Source organism: Somniosus microcephalus, chromosome 17 (assembly GCF_052327205.1).
Source record: "Somniosus microcephalus isolate GS21.2 chromosome 17, FLI_Smic_1.0, whole genome shotgun sequence".
NCBI lineage: Eukaryota > Metazoa > Chordata > Chondrichthyes > Squaliformes > Somniosidae > Somniosus > Somniosus microcephalus.
In genome coordinates, this window is record NC_141003.1 from 73,055,649 (window position 1) to 73,073,024 (window position 17,376).

The 17,376-nt window shown below is 46.3% G+C and overlaps 1 protein-coding gene across 6 annotated transcripts in view; it reads left to right on the top strand.

The window, feature by feature from the left end:
* The window catches only part of plxna4 (plexin A4), a 691,435-nt gene that overhangs the window by 15,391 nt on the left and 658,668 nt on the right, over nt 1-17,376 (top strand). For all 6 annotated transcript variants that reach the window (XM_086010677.1, XM_086010680.1, XM_086010678.1 and 3 more), the window contains exon 3: nt 5,478-5,660. In XM_086010677.1, the coding sequence (XP_085866803.1) occupies nt 5,478-5,660 (183 nt within the window). The remainder of the gene's footprint in view (nt 1-5,477; nt 5,661-17,376) is intronic.

Genomic DNA, 17,376 nt, shown 5'->3' on the forward strand with positions numbered 1-17,376 from the left:
CGATGCAATGAGCCCCTGTTGAAAGTGTTCATGAGACTGTGAGGACAGGGTTGGGTTGAGCTGTGATGATCCCAGAGCTAAATAGCCTGCCAACATTTGCTCTCTGGGCATGTGCATGAAAAATGGTCACTTGGATGAGGCATTGGGTCATTAGTGCTTATAGAACTGTACCCCATGACATCAATCCTTGGAGAGAAATTGAAGGCTCTTAAAATAAAAATGTCATTACTAAAAGAACGTCCATTTAATTAGTGTAATTACTCAGGACACCCTCTCGTACAATGTATTACTCTTTTTGAAGTGCACTCAATGTGCACGGTGGCATAGTGGTTAGCACTGTTGCCTCACAGCGCCAGAGACCCGGGTTCGAATCCGGCCTCGGGCGACTGTCTGTGTGGAGTTTGCACATTCTCCCCGTGTTTGCGTGGGTTTTCTCCGGGTGCTCCGGTTTCCTCCCACAGTCCAAAGATGTGCGGGTTAGGTTGATTGGCTATGATAAATTGACCCTTGGTGTTAGGGGGATTAAATACGTGGGGTTACAGGGATAGGGTGGGATATGTGTTGGTGTAGGGGTTACGGGGATCGGGTGGGATATGTGTCGGTGCAGGCTCGATGGGCCGAAATGGCCTCTATCTGCACTGTGGGGTTTCTGTGATTCTGTGAATGTTGCTACATTGGTTTAAAAACAGCCATTTCGCACACAGCAAGGTCCACCAACAGCAATAGATGAATGACCAGTTAATCTGTATGTGTTGGTTGAGGGAGGAATGTTGGCCAGGAAAACTCCCTGCTCTTCTTCAAATAGTCCTCTTCAGTAGGCAATTGGGGCAACGCTTCATTCAAAGCGTGGCACCGCCAGCATTTTACATAGAATTACATATAAATTGCAGCAGGCTATTCGGCCCAACTAGTCTATGCCCCACATGAGCCGCCTCCCCACCTTGCTTCATTTCACCATACCAGCCTATCCTTCTATTCCTTTTTGCCCTCCTGTACTTCTCTAGTTTCCCCTTAAATGCATCAAAGGCGAGTGTCGAATTAACACTTCACTGGCGTGTTGGCCTAGGTTGTGCACTCGAAATGCGGCTTGACCCCACAACCTTCGGACTCTGAAGCCAGCTGACTTGTGAAGAATGTACAATAAGTTCAAAAGCAAAATACTGCGGTTGCTGGAAATCTGACAGTAAATTCTTCATTTGATGGGTAGTGCGTATTTGCATTGGCATGTGACCTCATTTCTACAGTGACAAAAAGTTACACCTATCTTTTAATAGCCACTTGGCATTTCCTGATTCATTTTTCTAGTTTGTGAAGAAATCAGAAACCTTATTAATTTTATCATATTTGAAACTTGAGTGAGATAAATTAAGTGTGGTTTTTTTTAAATCTCTACTTGTGAGGCTGATGGTGACTCATTCGTGACTTTAGGGTTTATGAATTATGCACTCTGCACCCGGCATGGAAATGAAAGTAAAATGTTGGGTGTTGTGATGGCTCAAGGTGGGGGTGGTAAATGAGCCAAGTGGTGTAGTGTTGAGCCAATAGATCAGAAAGAAAGACAGACAGACTTGCATTTCTATAGCGCCTTTCAGGACATCATAAAGCACTTTACAGCCAATGAAGTACTTTTGAAGTGGAGTCACTGTTGTAATGTAGGAAACGCGGCAGCCAATTTGCGCACAGCAAGCTCCCACAAACAGCAATGTGACAATGACCAGATAATATTTTTTATTTAGTGATGGATAAATATTGGCCAGCACACTTGGGAGAGCTCCCCTGCTCTTCGGAAAAAGTGTCCTGGGATCTTTTATGTCCACCTGAGAGGGCAGACAGGGTCTTGGATTAACGTCTCATCCGAAAGACGGCACCTCCAGCAGTGCAGCACTCCCCGGTACTGCACTGGAGTGCCAGCCTAGATTTTTATGCTCAAGTCTCTGGAAGAGTATGGCTTCAGTTCTCTGCCTTGTGCACCTGCCTGGTTTTATTTGATGACTCCTTTCAGTTAACTCCACTCCCATTTTGTTGTTTAATGCTGTAACTATCGCATTTCATTGTCTGTACGAATGAGTGTATTGGCTGCCACTGTAGATCTGAGCACCTGTGCCTTTCTATCTGTCTTGTTTGGCTCACTTGCCTCCCCTTCCTCACCCTGAGTCGCTGCACCACACCCTTGCCAACGTTTCACACCACGTGGCATTACTCCACCACTTAACTCCTATAATAGTAGCTGGGCACTAAATTATCCTCAGTATCTGGGGTAGAGAGGGGAAATAAAAAGGAGCGTCCTGCTCCTGAGCATGAACCAGTGTCTTCTGTGCATGTGGTGGATGTTGGGTGAGGACTGGATTGGGGTCAGTTGTGACCTTCACATGATGGAATAGCTTGCCAACATTTGCTGTCTGCTCGTTATTTTAGGCTGGGCACCAGGAAAGGGTACACAAAGACTACGCGTGCCCATGGAACCATAACCTACAATGAACTTTAGGAAAGAAGGGGGAGGAAATTGTTTGGGCAGAAATGAAATTTCACAGGGCACCATGGGACATCTATATCTAATAGCAGCATCAGTGTGAAGCTTTCTTATTTGAGATAAGGCATTGGTCAGAGATGCAGATGAAAACATCGACTCTGCTGCAACCCCAAACTCAAGAGCAAATGTAAATGTTTTCCATTTCTCACACTGGCCATCCTGCTGGCCTCCGCTGTCCAATAGGTTTGTGCACACATGGTGGGTTAAGCCTGCCCATATCTATGTTACCTGGGAGTCTTCCAAACAACAGAAGAAACTCTCCTCCCTGTTGGATTTGAGCCTGGTTTTCAGAAGTGATCAGTGTGTTAATTTGCTGTCCAACGTCAGTGGGATCTGTCATTGCGTCTTTGATTGGTGTGAGTTATGGAAGGTCTGGCTTGTTTTGCTCGCACTTGTTACTCTTGTGAATCAAAGATTGCTCTTGAAGGGAAAAGAAAAATTTGGCAACTATCATTTGATTTTCCTTTTTATCTAAACATTTTTCCCCCCCTCTTCCTTTCCCTCCCCCGAGATATTTCCTACATTAAAGTTGTTATATAAATGCAAGTTGTTTAGTTTTCACAATTTGTTAGAAAAACAATAGAGCTTCTATCAGTTGCTAACCTTGTTGTGCCCTTTACTCGAATTAGTGCTGGCCTCATGTGCATTCATCACAGTCTAAATAAAGGCAATGCAGACATAAATGGAAGTGAAAAATAAAACACTGTGGGCAGCAGGTGTTGGACTGTGCCTTTCAGTTGGGCAATGAGCAGCACGCAGTTCGATTAGTGCGACGAGGGACTGCTATGGTCTAGAATCAAATTGGCATTCCTCGAACCCATTGCAAGCAAAATGGTTCAATTTGTACTGCGAAGCAAAGCCTGGTTTTGTTCCAGGCTTGATGTCCTGTACTTGCACACCAGTCATGGGATCATGATGCTCCTCAGTTACGCTGCTAGATGGAGCACTTTGTAGTTGCAAAGTGCTGCATCTTGGAAGGGAAACCTGACCATTCCTCACCCACCATGGAGGAGTGGGCCTTTGGCGTAGCGGTAGCATCCCCGCCGCTGGGCCAGAAGGCGTAGGGTTTCGAACCCCGCTCCAGACAGTCCCGGCAAGTGGAGTCGGAGCTCCGGCTCTAAATTCTGGGTTGACATCCAGCGGGATACTTGCGTCTGTGGGTGTGGGTGGCCCCTCCCCCTTGTATGGGTTGTGGGAGCCCGTAAAACCCTCCCGCCATAGGACTAACAACCCTAATGGCTGGTACGAAGATGGTTACGGTCACGGAAGGAGCGTTAATCGCGGCCAGAAATCCTTCCACCACTTCATACAGTTCCCCAAAGGGAACAGTGTGAAGACGCGTACGACGACGACGACCCACCATGGATAACCATGACCATGGCAGTGGAGAGACTCAAGACCCATATTGTCCCTCCTTTGGGTAGCTGTCCACTCGGAGCCACTTAGTGCTGCATAGTCTACTATTTAAAGAAGACAGACTGACAGACTTGCATTTATATAGCGTCTTTCACCACCTCGGGATGTCCCTCAGTACTTTTGAAGTGTAGTCACTGTTGTGATGCAGGAAACACGGCAGCCAATTTGCGCACAGCAAGCTCCCATAAACAGCAATGTGATAATGACCAGATAATCTGTTTTGGGAGATAAATGTTGGCCAGTATTCTTCTTCGGAATAGTGCCTTGGGATCTTTTAAATCCACCTGAGCGGGCAGACTGAACATCTCATCCAAAAGATGGTGCCTCCAACAGTGCAGCACTCCCTCAGTACTGCACTGGAGGGTCAACCGAGATGTTTGCTCAAGTCTCTGGAGTGGGACTTGAATCCACCTCTGAGCCCAAGCTGAAGAACAATTAGAGGAGGGTTAATATCTAAATATCTAAAATCATGCCAGGTTTTAAAATACTGAGCTACTCGCCTTCCCCTCTAGTTATTCAACACTTGAATGGGATTAATTTTTAGATTGTAAATGATCTGCCTTTTGCATGGCGGTGATGTCACACCTCAAACACACTGAAACTGATAGGACTAATAGTGTATTGATTAGTATTGTAAGTTAAAATTGAAGGCCCTTCTCCTAAATACACATGGTTTCAAATTGCAGTATGAGCCAATAATCTATTTATAACTTGCAGTGCTTTAGTTTTGGAACCCTTGCTGCTTAGATGCTTTAAAAAAATGATCTTGAGAAGCCTGACACTCCAGCGCAGTACCGAGGGAGTGTTGCACTGTTGGAGGTGCCGCCTTTCGGATGAGACATTAAAGCGAGTCCCCGTCTGCCCTCTTGGGTGGATGTAAAAGATCCCACAGCACTATTTTGGAAAAAAAAATGCTGGGGAGTTCTCCTCAGTGTCCTGGCCAATATTTATCCCTCAACCAACATCACTTTAAAAAAAAAACATTATCTGGACAAATGCAACCAACACAAGGTCCGGTTGGTGTTCAGTTGCAGTGTAAGCTCCTTTGGGATCTGGACTCTACCCTGGAGTGCATTGTGTCATTGTACACTGCATTCCGAGACTGAGAAAGCCAGAGCCTAAGAACGTTTGGGGGGTGGAATAACTAAGTCAGTAAGTTATTGATTGTGTTCCTGGTGCAGTCAAAACCATTTCAGACTTGTGATATTATGCACAGGGGTAGAGTCGAGGGGTTTATCAGGCACTCGCAAGCTGAATGCTCATTACCCAACAGGGCAAACAAATCATTCCTCACCAATAATATTGAATATTTTTTGTTTGAATCTTGCCTGGTGATTTTCTTTTTCTTTTGTCAAAAATTAGGTATTAATGAGATGAAAATCATTCTATGAAATCACCCTAGAAACCGGCTTTGTTCCGGGTACTGGTCTGCATGGGATGGTGTCAAATGGGACCGATGATAAATGCACATTAATGTCTATGATTATTGCCGAGACCCCTTTAACCATTGCCCTTGTCGTCTTCCTTGCAGCCTGTTCCAATAGACGACAGTTTTTGCGGATTGGACATTAACGCTCCGTTAGGCGGCTCCACTCTCATGCAAGGCATCCCCCTGTTTTCCGAAGACCGAGACCGCATGACCTCAGTGATTTCGTACGTTTACAACGACCACTCACTGGTGTTTGTGGGGACTAAGAGCGGCAAGCTGAAAAAGGTAGGAAGAGCTGGTTTTTCCCCAGGGTGGAGTTGTTGATGGGTGAGGTGGTGTTTGCAACAACCAGTGTTTGGTGTTGAAAGCTTTTGTTAAAAGTGCGTTGAGTACTGAGTGTTGATGCACTAATCGGGCTGTATTCTATGGCGTAAGCATCTTTTACTGGGACCAACAAGTGTGTTTCGAATTTACCGCAAATGTACCGCTGCTGGACTGGGAAGGAGACATTGCCCAGTGTTGAAATGAAAACAAATAATTTTGAAGCTGTGTTCAGACTCTGAGATCTGGACAGTTTTGTTTGTTGTTGGGTCCTTGGGGGACAGTGACAGAGGGGTCAGCAGTAAGCTTCTCAGTTACACCCTTGTTTGTTTTTTAAAATCAAAAATCAATGAATTAGCTTCTTGGAAAAGTCTCTCTTCCAACAAACAAGATGAACGGGAAGCCGCTCAGCAAAGCTGAATGGTGAAGCCCTTGGGTGGGTTTGTTTGAGTGTGCCAGCTTGTTTTGGCTGAAGTTGACATCGCAGCTTGATGATTAGATGCGCTTAAATGAACTGAACAGTAAGGCTTGTGGGCATGTTTGTGTCTAACTGCTGACACATGAGTTTGCGAGCATGTGGCCGAGACGTATCGCCATGGTCTCTGACTACGATATCCCGAGGAGTGCTGTCACAATTCACAATTCAAATCGCTTTATTGGCATGATAAGTTACATCTTATGTTGCCAAAGCATCAAAATACATTTATGGTTTAGCACATAAACGCAGTTCTATTCATACAGTGTATAAACAGGTATATCCCTGAGTGTATAAATATACATTCGCATTGTTTATATATATTCTTTTCTTAGTTTACTGGTTGTCCCTCTGTTCATGGCAAGCTGTAACATAGTGTGCCGCCAGTGTTATACAGCTTCTCTCCTCTCCCAGTAGGAATGGGAGTTTTTGGTTGTCATTCAGATTTCTGAAATCAGGGCATATTTGTGAGAATTTTTGGTAGAAATTCTCCCTGATGCCCTGATATTTTCCACAAGCTGTGAGGAAGTGCATCTCTGTCTCCACCACTCCCTGACTGCAGTGAGAGCATATCCTGTCCTCTCTTGGCAGCCTGGTCTGCCTGTGTCTGCCTTTTTCGATCGCTAGGCTATGTTCGCTAAGTCTGTACCTTGTCAAGGTTCTTCTCAGTTTGTTATCCTTTACCATGGTCAGGTAATCAGCTACGTTGTATTGTCTGTTTAGGGCCAAGTAGCAATTGAGTTTGCTTTGGGTTTTTGTTGTTTCTGCCCAATATGTCAGATATTTTTCCTTTTGCTTAGCGACGATTGTGTTGGGTCGAATTCTTTGTGTTACCCTGTCACTGTCCTGGGGCTGGTTATTGTTAGTAGTTACTTCACTGAGTCCCAGGACTAGTTGACTGAGGGTATTCTTCTTTATGGTCAGCTCTTGGCATTTCAGGGCGTCGTAGTGATAGCATTGGGGATTGCTCATTTGTAGGTGATTCCAAAATTTGGTGGCTCTTTTTTGGATAGTGATTATTAATGGATATTGGCCTAGTTCCGCCCTGCATGCATTGTTTACTGTTTTCCTTTGAGTCCGGAGGATACTTTTACAGAATTCTGCATGTAGGATCTCAATTGGGTGTTTGTCCCATTTTGCAAATTCTTGTTGAGTTAGCGGTCCCCATACCGCACTGCCATAGAGTGCTCTGAGCGCTGGTTCCCCAGCCCATCCCCACTTCACAGAAATGCTAAGTCCGTAAGCACATGTTCCAACATAGTGTGTGTACTCACGCTGTGTACAGTGATATCTTTACAGATCTTAATACATCATACATGGCATCTCTGGTACCTGTGCCTATATCTTAGTGAGCAGGTATCCTGGTCTCCAAAGACAAGGGTTTGTCTACCAAGTTAAGTTAAGTAACTTGATACATAGTGTGGAAGAGGCAGTTAAGACTATTTTAAAGATATGTACAAGATCATCAATGAAGACGGTACTGCGTTTGGTATTTTTCATGTTTTTGAAGTGCAGTGGTCTAGTTGGTGTTCTACATGGAGATAGCTGTACGTGTGAAAAGCATTGTTGAAATAAGACCCTGGGTTGGAGAGCTGGAAATGTCATTTCTCACAATTCTGAGGGTTGGAAAAATCAGAGGCACAAGACCCGTACTGAAATTAGGCCAACTCGTAGCTACCAGCATGGCCTGTAACCAGGCACGGTTTAGATAGAACTACAAACAGATAACCAACAGGACTGTGAGCCAATCACTGCTGCAATCAGTGTTATGTATTTCTCTCTCTCTCTCTCCCACTCTTTTGATTACTTTTTTTAAAGGAGGACTTACCCTCTCCTCGTTTCTCTTGGGCAGTCTGTCCGTAGGTTACCACTAATGTTGGCAACGAGGGGTTGTGCAAGACCCGCCTCCCCAGAGAGGTCGAGATCTGGAACTCGGCAGAGCACGGGATTGCACCTCTGTCCCAGGATTGGACGGTGCTGCCCGTCTGCGCCGTGGCGAGCTGTGCGCCGTGTGCCGCTCTACAGAGCTGCTCCGCGGTGAAGAAGCTCTAGATTCTGCTCTAGCCTGCGGCAGTCTCCAGAGAGCTCACCCGTTAATCATTTGCACCACTTCAGAGACCGGCTTTGGATGCGACAACCCAATAGTAACCATTCAAAAATAAAATAACACCGCTGTTTTTGCAAGACAAAAGGAATGCAGAGTCAATCTGTCGGGATCCAATATCTGTTGAGTGAGCAATAATGTTCAGCATAATGGTTTTTATCTTTGAACAATTTTAATCAAGATTGATTCATTGAAACTGCTGAAAATAATTGTTACCAAAATAGTATAATTTGACATGATCCTGTATTATCAGAGCAGCATGGGTGACTGGGAATTAACAGCTGACGATGCTGAAGGTTGAGGTAGGGATCTACATCCTCGGTGTTGCATCAGGTTTTCAGTGCGCTGCCCCATCACACCCCGTCCCTCGCAATTTTTGAGAGCAGGTCTATCCTTGAAGCCACTGTTACAGAAGAAGTCTGCTCAATCCCAGCAACAGGTTATTTCATTGACTCCCAGTAAGCATAATTAATACGCAATTTTAATGTGGAGAATTGGATTAATCTTCAGGAAGCCTGAGCCATGGTTGACTTGACTGCAAAACGGGGATGTTGTCCTAAAATGTTTACATGCTCATTAATTAGAATACAATGGTGAATTAATCCAGCAGTTTTATTCCTCCTTTGATAACTGAATGAGATATCTAGACTATGCTCCTAAAGTCAAGTAACAAATATTTAAATTTGAGCTAATTTTAATGGCTCTTTTTAAGTGTCAGGATTAATTGTGTTTTGAGATTTCAGTGACAGCTTTGCTATTTTTTGTGGTGATAAATGTCTGTTGGAGGTTTTCATGATTTGATTTGCATATTAAATGGAGGCTCATAAAACAAGAGTGAGCGCAGGATGTGCGATCCTCGGCTGGGAGGTGGGCCATCCGGGCTACATTTGGAAGGAGTTCTGTCTTGAGAGTTTTGGTCTAGGAAGAGGATGGGACGAGGTTAGAGGAATAGTTCGATAGCGGGCAGCAGAGCTATGCATCAATGGTGAGGTGCGGTTTAACGTTAGAAAAGATATGCAGGAAAAAGGCGCCTCTGCTCCGTCGAGTATTTCCACCCCTCTGCCTTGCACTCCAAGGGTCGTCTTCATAAATGTTCTTCCTGGCCCCACACGAGTGAACCTGTGGACCGACCACATGGGGGGCACACGCATACAGAGGTGGAAATTGCAGGTCTATGGGGAAAGAACAGGGGAGCGGGACTCACTGGTTAGCCCTTTCAAAGAGCCGGCACAGGCACCATGGCCCGAATGGCCTACGAAAGGTGTCCGCTCCCATACACAGACACCATTCCTCCTCTGCTCGCCCTCTAACCCCAGGCCCTGGGATTCTCAACACCACCGCGCGTAGCTTGTGCGGTGCTCCGACTGTAACACCGTGCTGTTTGAAGTGTGCATCTCAGATCTCTCAACAATTAGGAAACTCCTTCAGGTGCTACTAATCGGAGCTTGTGATTAGCATGCTTTGTAAAAATTTTTTTTTAAATGCTTTGTGGGGGGGACATAAACCTTCTTGAAATTCGTGCAGCAGGGACGCAGCTCAGATTTGCATTTGGTGTTGCTGTAACTAAGTCACCTCTGGTAACTCTGTTTACCCGGTGCATATCTATCTATCTATCTTATATATATATATATATCTTCTATCATATATATAAAAGGATACTTCTGTCTGTCTGTCTTGAATTAACTCGAAAGTTATAGAGCGTACCTACACGTGCGTTACATCGAAAGAAAGCTGACGATTCCAGAACCGTCCTAAGCGTATTTACGTTTCAGCCGGACAAAAATTGTTCGCGTGTTATGCAAAAAACCTTCAAAATTAAACTCATTATCTGCTAAGTAGCATTGATTGACTGACGTCAAGGTCGACCAATCCTGTGCCGGCACGATTGACCAATCCTACAGTTCAGTCGCCTGATGGTTGGCCAATCGCTGCGTCTGTGGGCGGGACTAATCGTTTTCATCTCGGGGATCTGGCAGCCATTGCCTCAAGCTAAAAACCCCATTTACTTCCAGCTCAAAATCTGCTAATCCAGCTTCGAAAAAGTTAGTATTTCTTTTAAAAATAACATAAGATTTACCAAAAACGTTTTATAAGTACTTTCACTTTCATCTTTCAAGGTATTAAAAGGTAGAAATGTTGCCCGGCAGCAGATTGAGAGAGGGACACAGACAGGGCCCAAAAGCCTGGGACTCTATTTAAAATGTGGCCCGGCAGCAGATTCACAGAGGGACACAGAGAGGCCCCAAAGCCTGGGACTCGATTTAAACCACCCGGCCCAAAACAGCCCTGGCAAAGCCAGGCTCCCCCAGCTAGTAGAAACATAGAAGATAGGAGCAGGTGTAGGCCATTCGGCCCTTCGAGCCTGCTCCGCCATTCAATGAGATCATGGCTGATCTCATGCCTATGTATGCTGGCTGATTTCAAAACCAACCGAGTATTTGTACAGGTGCTTGGCTGGATAGATTTGACTCTGCTTTCAAGCCTTGTAACTGCTCTTATTTCTCTCTACAGATAAGCTGAATGGAACAAAAAGAAATTCGAGCACCTTTTTCAAATATATATATTTACAGGCCAACTATCAGTTTTAGAGCTGATGTCAGATGGTGATTTGCCCCCCCCCTTTAGTTTTCTCCCCTTCTCTCCTGACGGCTCTTGAGTCTTGGGGCATTCATTCTGGGGATGAGGGGAGCATGTCTCTTCTCTCTGCTTCTCTGCCTACCTTCCACAACTCTCCATATTGTGCCTCTGGTGCCAAGTGTTCATGTGCCATTGTGGTTGGTTCTGAAAGGTAAATGTCTCGAGCTGGAACTTGTAACTTTCAGCTGGATGTGGTTCCATGGATGCCCGTGGTCCTCTGGTACCCTACTCTACTGACGATTCTTCACCTCTCAGTCTAGTTAGTGAGACTAGTTGGGAGCAGGCTGTTTGATCGTAGGGGCATTATAGTCGAGCCTGATTCTGATGGCCCAGCTCATTTTCCAACAACGCTCCCTGCTAACCTGACCTATCTCAAGGCGACTGTTCAGATGCTCTCTGTTCCTCCCAATTCCATAGTGACATAACCGGAAATGGAGTGCGGTTTGGCGAGGTCCGAAGATTTGGAAGGGGAGGAAAGATACGGAAGCTGGCGTGAAGCGTTCACAGTTGTGTTACTGGTTTGCGATAGGCTCGGTCACCAATGCTGTTGAATTTAACCTCAAAAACTGGACAAGCACAGCAGGTTGGCCAGCATCGGTGCGGGGTAAGACAGGATGAGATGAAGGAGCCTACCCAAAATGTTGAGCTGCCTTTCTCTTTCAGACGTTGATGGACCTGCTGTGTGCTTTTTAAATTTCAGATTTTCAGCATTCACAGTTTTCCTTTTTATCCCTATACAATATAAAGACTTATTTGTAGGTTTTATTTGCCTGCAGACCCTTCCCCTGATCCCCAAACAAAATGGTCTTCTGGACTGTAGCTCTGTTTGGTAACATCCTTCAGGTGAATACAACTGGATGTTCTAATGTACATTCCCATGATGCCATTGCTTCATTTTGTTTTAAAATTTAAGAGACCGCGGGCGAAAAATTGAGTCGCGCCCCCTTTGGGGCGCTAACTTCGCCGGCCCGGAGAAATTAGCGCCTCCGCGGCCGAAATTGAGTGGTAGCGCCCCAAGAGGGAAGCGGGGCGCTACTGGAAGCACCCCGCCTCCCCCCTTGGGGCGCTGCGAGGGAATATCGCAGCACCACGTGATGCGATGTTGCGGGCCTTCCTCCCCTTCTTAAAGGGGAGGGGCCTTGCCCAGCGCGACCCAGGGCCGAGCTGGGCCACCGGGGATCGGAGTGCCGGCAAAAGAGCCTGGCACTCAAGAGAAGTGCCGGGCTCATGGAGCGCAGCCGGCACTCCGCGGGGGGGGGCGGCAGCAGAGGCAGGTGCTGGCAGGCGGCCAGCAACAAAAATGGCCGCCCGGCACCTCCCCTTTAACTAGCGCCGCCCTGGCCGCAGGTAAGTCACCCTGACCCCGTCAGGGCGCAAACGGTTAGTGTCCCCGCTAACCTCCCGCTGAATTTCATGGGAGGCGTTGGCAGCGCCCGGGCGCTAGTTGCTTTGCGCCCTGTTGGCGCCCTCTTAGGCGCTAATGGGAGGCGCAAAGCAACCAAATTTCCCCCCCCCATGAATCCGTTCAGATGGCAGGAACCTTTTTTTAAATTAAATCCCTTAAAAGTTTCCTGATTTTTTTTTTCCCTGAATGGGACATGACTGACATTTTCTGTAAGCTGGGACAAGAGGGACATCGCACATTTAACCATACTTGGGAGCTGCACCTATAAGAGTGTACTTGGTGGTCTTTTGTCGAGTGTGCAGATAGGGAGGAGCCCCAGACATCACTCGTTCCACGGGGAAACGTCCCTAACCTTAACCAGTTCATCACTGTTTTAGAATCATAGAATGATATAGCACAGAAAGAGGCCATTCGGCCTGTCGTGCCTGTGCCCTTTCATAGAGCTAGCCAATTACCCCACTCCCCTGCTCTTTCCCCATAGCCCTGTAATTATTTTCCCTTCAAATATTTATCCAATTTGTTTTGAAAGTTACCATTGAATCTGCTTCCACCACCCTTTCAGGCAGCGCATTCCAGATCACAACAACTTGCTGTGTAAAAAATAAAATTGCTTCCTCTGGTTCTCTTGCCATTCACCTTAAATCTCTGGTTACTGACCCTTCTGTTACTGGAAACAGTTTCTCCTTATTTACTCTATCAAAACCATTCATGATTTTAAACACCTCAGTCAAATCCCTTGACCTTCTCTGCTCTAAGGAGAACAACCCCAGCTTCTCCAGTCTCTCCACATAACTGACGTCCCTCATCCCTGGCACCATTCCAGTAAATCTCCTCTGCACCCTCTCCAAGGCCTTGATATCCTTCCTAAAGTGTGGTGCCCAGAATTGAACACACTACTCCGGCAGCGGTCTAACCAGTGTTTTATAAAGGTTTAGCATTTTGCGCTCTTGTTTTTGTTGTGTACAAACCGTAGCTGCGTTGGAGAGGCAATGGGTAGAATGGTCAGTTTCTGTATGTGGTTTGCACGATGTGATTGGGCTCAGCGCTGATCGAGAATGGGGTGGGGTGGGGAACCATCCAGAGTCCTGCTTTATATTGCTGCCTAGTGACCCTTGCTGGAAAGGGCATAGTGCAGATGTTGGTCGAGGATGCGGCGGGGGCGGAGGGGGGGGTGGCGAAAAGCCTGTTAGCACTGGAAGTCTGGGCTCACACTTAAAGAATGCACAATACTGGGAGGTGCACCTTTAAGTGTGCACTTATCTGTTGATGAAGACTTAGTGATGGCTCCTCCGGTGAGGCTAATGCACTTGGGTAGGCCCCTATGGCTTAGAAAATCATTAAAACGACCAATTAACTTTTGGGGGGAGGCGGATGGCGGGCAACAGGAAGTGCTGCTGATGGCTGCTTGTTTTTGGGAATGGGAATTTTGTTTTGTCAATGCAAACCTGGATTGCCCGTACCTCGGAAGCTGATGGAGTAGCCCGGGGGGAAAGAGATTAACTGTTGTTGTGATGTGTTTCATTGCAGTGCTTTTGTGGGGTTGGATTAGGTAACAGAAGGAGTATTGATTTAGGAGGAAGCAATGTAAAAAGTCGAGCTTCAGGCAAATTACCACGGTGTGTAATTATTGATTTTGCACAACTTTCTATCTTTTAAAGTAATTGCTACTATCTAGGGCCATACCAACCAAGAAAGAGAACTGCAGCTTTTTTTGTGTTGGTGTTGCCATGGTGATGAGACTCTCATTTCCAGCACCCCCCCCCCCATCCTAAATGTCCCTTGCTCTCCTTACTCCAGAGATTATAATCTGTATATTACTAGAAATCTTGCGTAGGACATGCACTTCCTGTCCACAAACAGTAACTTCCTGTTGTCATGATTTTTGGTCAAACTTTTGAGTCAACAATTTGCTGTTTGTAAATTGCTATGTCAGCATTCCCCATTCAATTCTGCTATGTCAACTGTCATGGTGTAGTTGCAGTCTCTGGCCACTAGATGGCTCTGGAGTGAGATCCAGAAGAGCGTCTCCCAACTCCCTCACCATCTTAAGTACATTAAAAAATACACACATTTATCAACTGGCCATGGATAACACCACATGCAGTTTACTGAAACTGGGCACAGTACTCACTCAAGCAAGGAGGAGCCATGAGACTGATCCTGAGCACAGGAGGACTGGGGCATGAGGAAAGACTGCAGATATTTGGGCTTCCCAGTCTTGAAAGGAGGTGACCTTTATAGAAGTACGCAAGGTAATAAACTAAATAGGAAAGGTAGAGCTGGAACACTATTCAAATTAAACCATGATGGTAGGACTGGGGGGGGGGGGGAGAGAGAGCTTGTTAGTGATGGTAGGACTTGGGGGGGGGGGGGAGAGCTTGTTAGTGAAAGGCAGATTTAGAACTGATGTCAGGAACCTCTTCATGTTAAGAGTGATCAACGCATATCCTTCTGGATAGGGTAGTGTCGACAAAAACTGTGGAATTATTTTTTTAAAACAGTTAGATGCTCTGATGGGAAATGGTAGGGTCCTTTTTAGATTCATGATGTAAACTGGGTTGAATGCTCTTTTTCATCTGTGTCTATCTTTTATCTGCTAACCACATCAGGTACTCCTTGGTCAGGTATTGCCAGATGGAGATTAAAGTTCCCTTTGCATTGCTGCCGTAACAGGTGCTTTCAACCCATCTCCAGAGACTAATTCCATTGCACCAGTGTGCTTTCCATTTCCCACACCAAGTGTTCCTGTGGCCTCTCTGCTAAGTGGGGCTGAATTACAGACAATCTTGTGCCTAGGACTTGTGGAAGTGCAAACTGAGTTGTGACTGTCAAAGCACGTAGATCTATAGAAGTCAGCAGTAGAGGAGACTTTTATTCTAATTGCAAAATACTGCGGATGCTGGAAATCTGAAATAACAACAGAAAATGCTGGAAATACTCAGCAGGCCAGGCAGCATCCGTGGAGAGAGAAACAGAGTTAACGTTTCAGGTCTGGGACCCTTCATCAGAACTGGAAAAAGCTGGAGATGTAACAGATATTAAGCAGGTGCAGAGACAGGGGGGTGGGGTTAGGAGGGGAGGAAGAAATAGAAAGAACATCCTGTACTTTTGTAAGAGGCAGGAAAGATAAAATGTTGCAAATGGGAATGGCAAAAATCATACTGCATGAAAAATGGGGGCAGGGATAATTATCTGAAATTGCTGAACTCAATGTTGAGTCCGGCAGCCTGTAAAGTGCCCAATCGAAAGATGAGGTGCTGTTCCTCGAGCTTACGTCGAGCTTCATTGGAACAATGCAATAGCCCGAGGACAGAGAGATCAGAGTGGGAGTGAAGCGGTGAATTAAAGTGACAGGCGACCGGAAGCTCAGGGTCACCCGTACGGACTGAACGGAGGTGTTCCGCAAAGCGGTCGCCCAATCTGCGTTTGGTCTCCCCAATGTAGAGGAGACCGCATCGTGAGCAGCGAATACAGTATATTAAATTGCAAGAAGTACAAGTAAATCGCTGTTTCACCTGGAAGGGGTGTTTGGGGCCCTGGACAGTGGGAAGGGAGGAGGTAAAAGGGCATGTGTTGCATCTCCTGCGCTTGCACGGGAAGGTGCCAGGTGAAGGAGAAGGACTGTTGGGGGTGATTGAGGAGTGGACCAGGGTGTCACGGAGGGAGCGGTCCCTTCGGAATGCTGAAAGGGGAGGTGAGGGGAAGATGTGTTTGCTGGTGGGATCACGTTGGAGGTGGCGGAAATGGCGGAGGATGATCCGTTGAATGTGGAGGCTGGTGGGGTGAAAGGTGAGGACAAGGGGAACCCTATCGTGGTTCTGGGAGGGAGGGGCAGGGGTGAGAGCAGAAGTGCGGGAAATAGAACGGACACGGTCAAGGGCCGTGTCAACCACGGTAGAGGGGAATCCTCGGTTGAGGAAAAAGGAAGACATGTCAGAAGCACTAGTATGGAAGGTGGCATCGTCAGAACAGACGCGGCGGAGACGGAGAAACTGGGAGAAAGGAATAGAGTCCTTACAGGAAGCGGGGTGGGAGGAAGTGTAGTCCAGGTAGCTGTGGGAGTCGGTGGGCTTGTAGTGGATGTTTGTTGAAAGCCGATCGCCAGAAATGGAGACGGAGAAGTCAAGGAAGGGAAGAGTCGGAGATGGACCATGTGAAGGTGAGGGAAGGGTGGAAATTGGAAGTAAAGTGAATGAACTTATCCAGTTCAGGGCGAGAGCAGGAAACGGCACCAATACAGTCATCGATGTACCGGAAAAAGAGGTGAGGGATCAAACCCAGGTCCTGGAGGTGAAAGGATGTTGTGCTAACCTACTGTGCGTGATGCTGCAAAAAACTAGCAAAGTACTGCCTTTCCCAGCACTGCCACTGAGAATAAGCAGAGGTGTGCAGCAATAAATGGATTGACTGTCACCCATTTTTTCAGCACTGATGTGCCTGCATCTAAGGAGGGGACAATCCACACTTGGACTTGGTGTCAAAGGTTTCTGTGTATCCAGTTTACAAGGTTTCAGCCATGAAAGGATCTGAAACGTGTTGTATGAGATGCTTTGGGAACGTTTGTAATTGGAGGCACACAGAATGTGGTCGGCAGCATGTTGAGTGTCAAGTTGCTATCATTGTACAATTGTTCAGCTCTGCTGTGACAAATATTTTGATTCGTGCAACACTCAACAAGTTGGCCAAATATCATGGGCCTCCACTTACAAACCTGCCGAACCAAAAGCTAATATAGATTTAAAAACTAGGGACAACTCAACCACAACGTTCCTCTTGAGGGACGGAGGTATATTTCTTCTGCCTCTCATGCTCTCGTTGGCTACTAGAAGCTTGCGATGGGGGAATTGCTTTAAAAATTCTTCTGAATACCATAAGGAAAGAAAAAATCTCCAGACCAGCCGATCTATTTACTCTTGATGGCTGTTGTGTTCTTCTCTGGACACTTCCACGTGCCAAGTTCTGCTAACTGAAATGTGTTTAACAGAGATTGAGATAACCATCCATCTGCCTGGCCACAGGTGTAGCTTTATCTGTCCCTTGGATCAGACCATTGACTCTT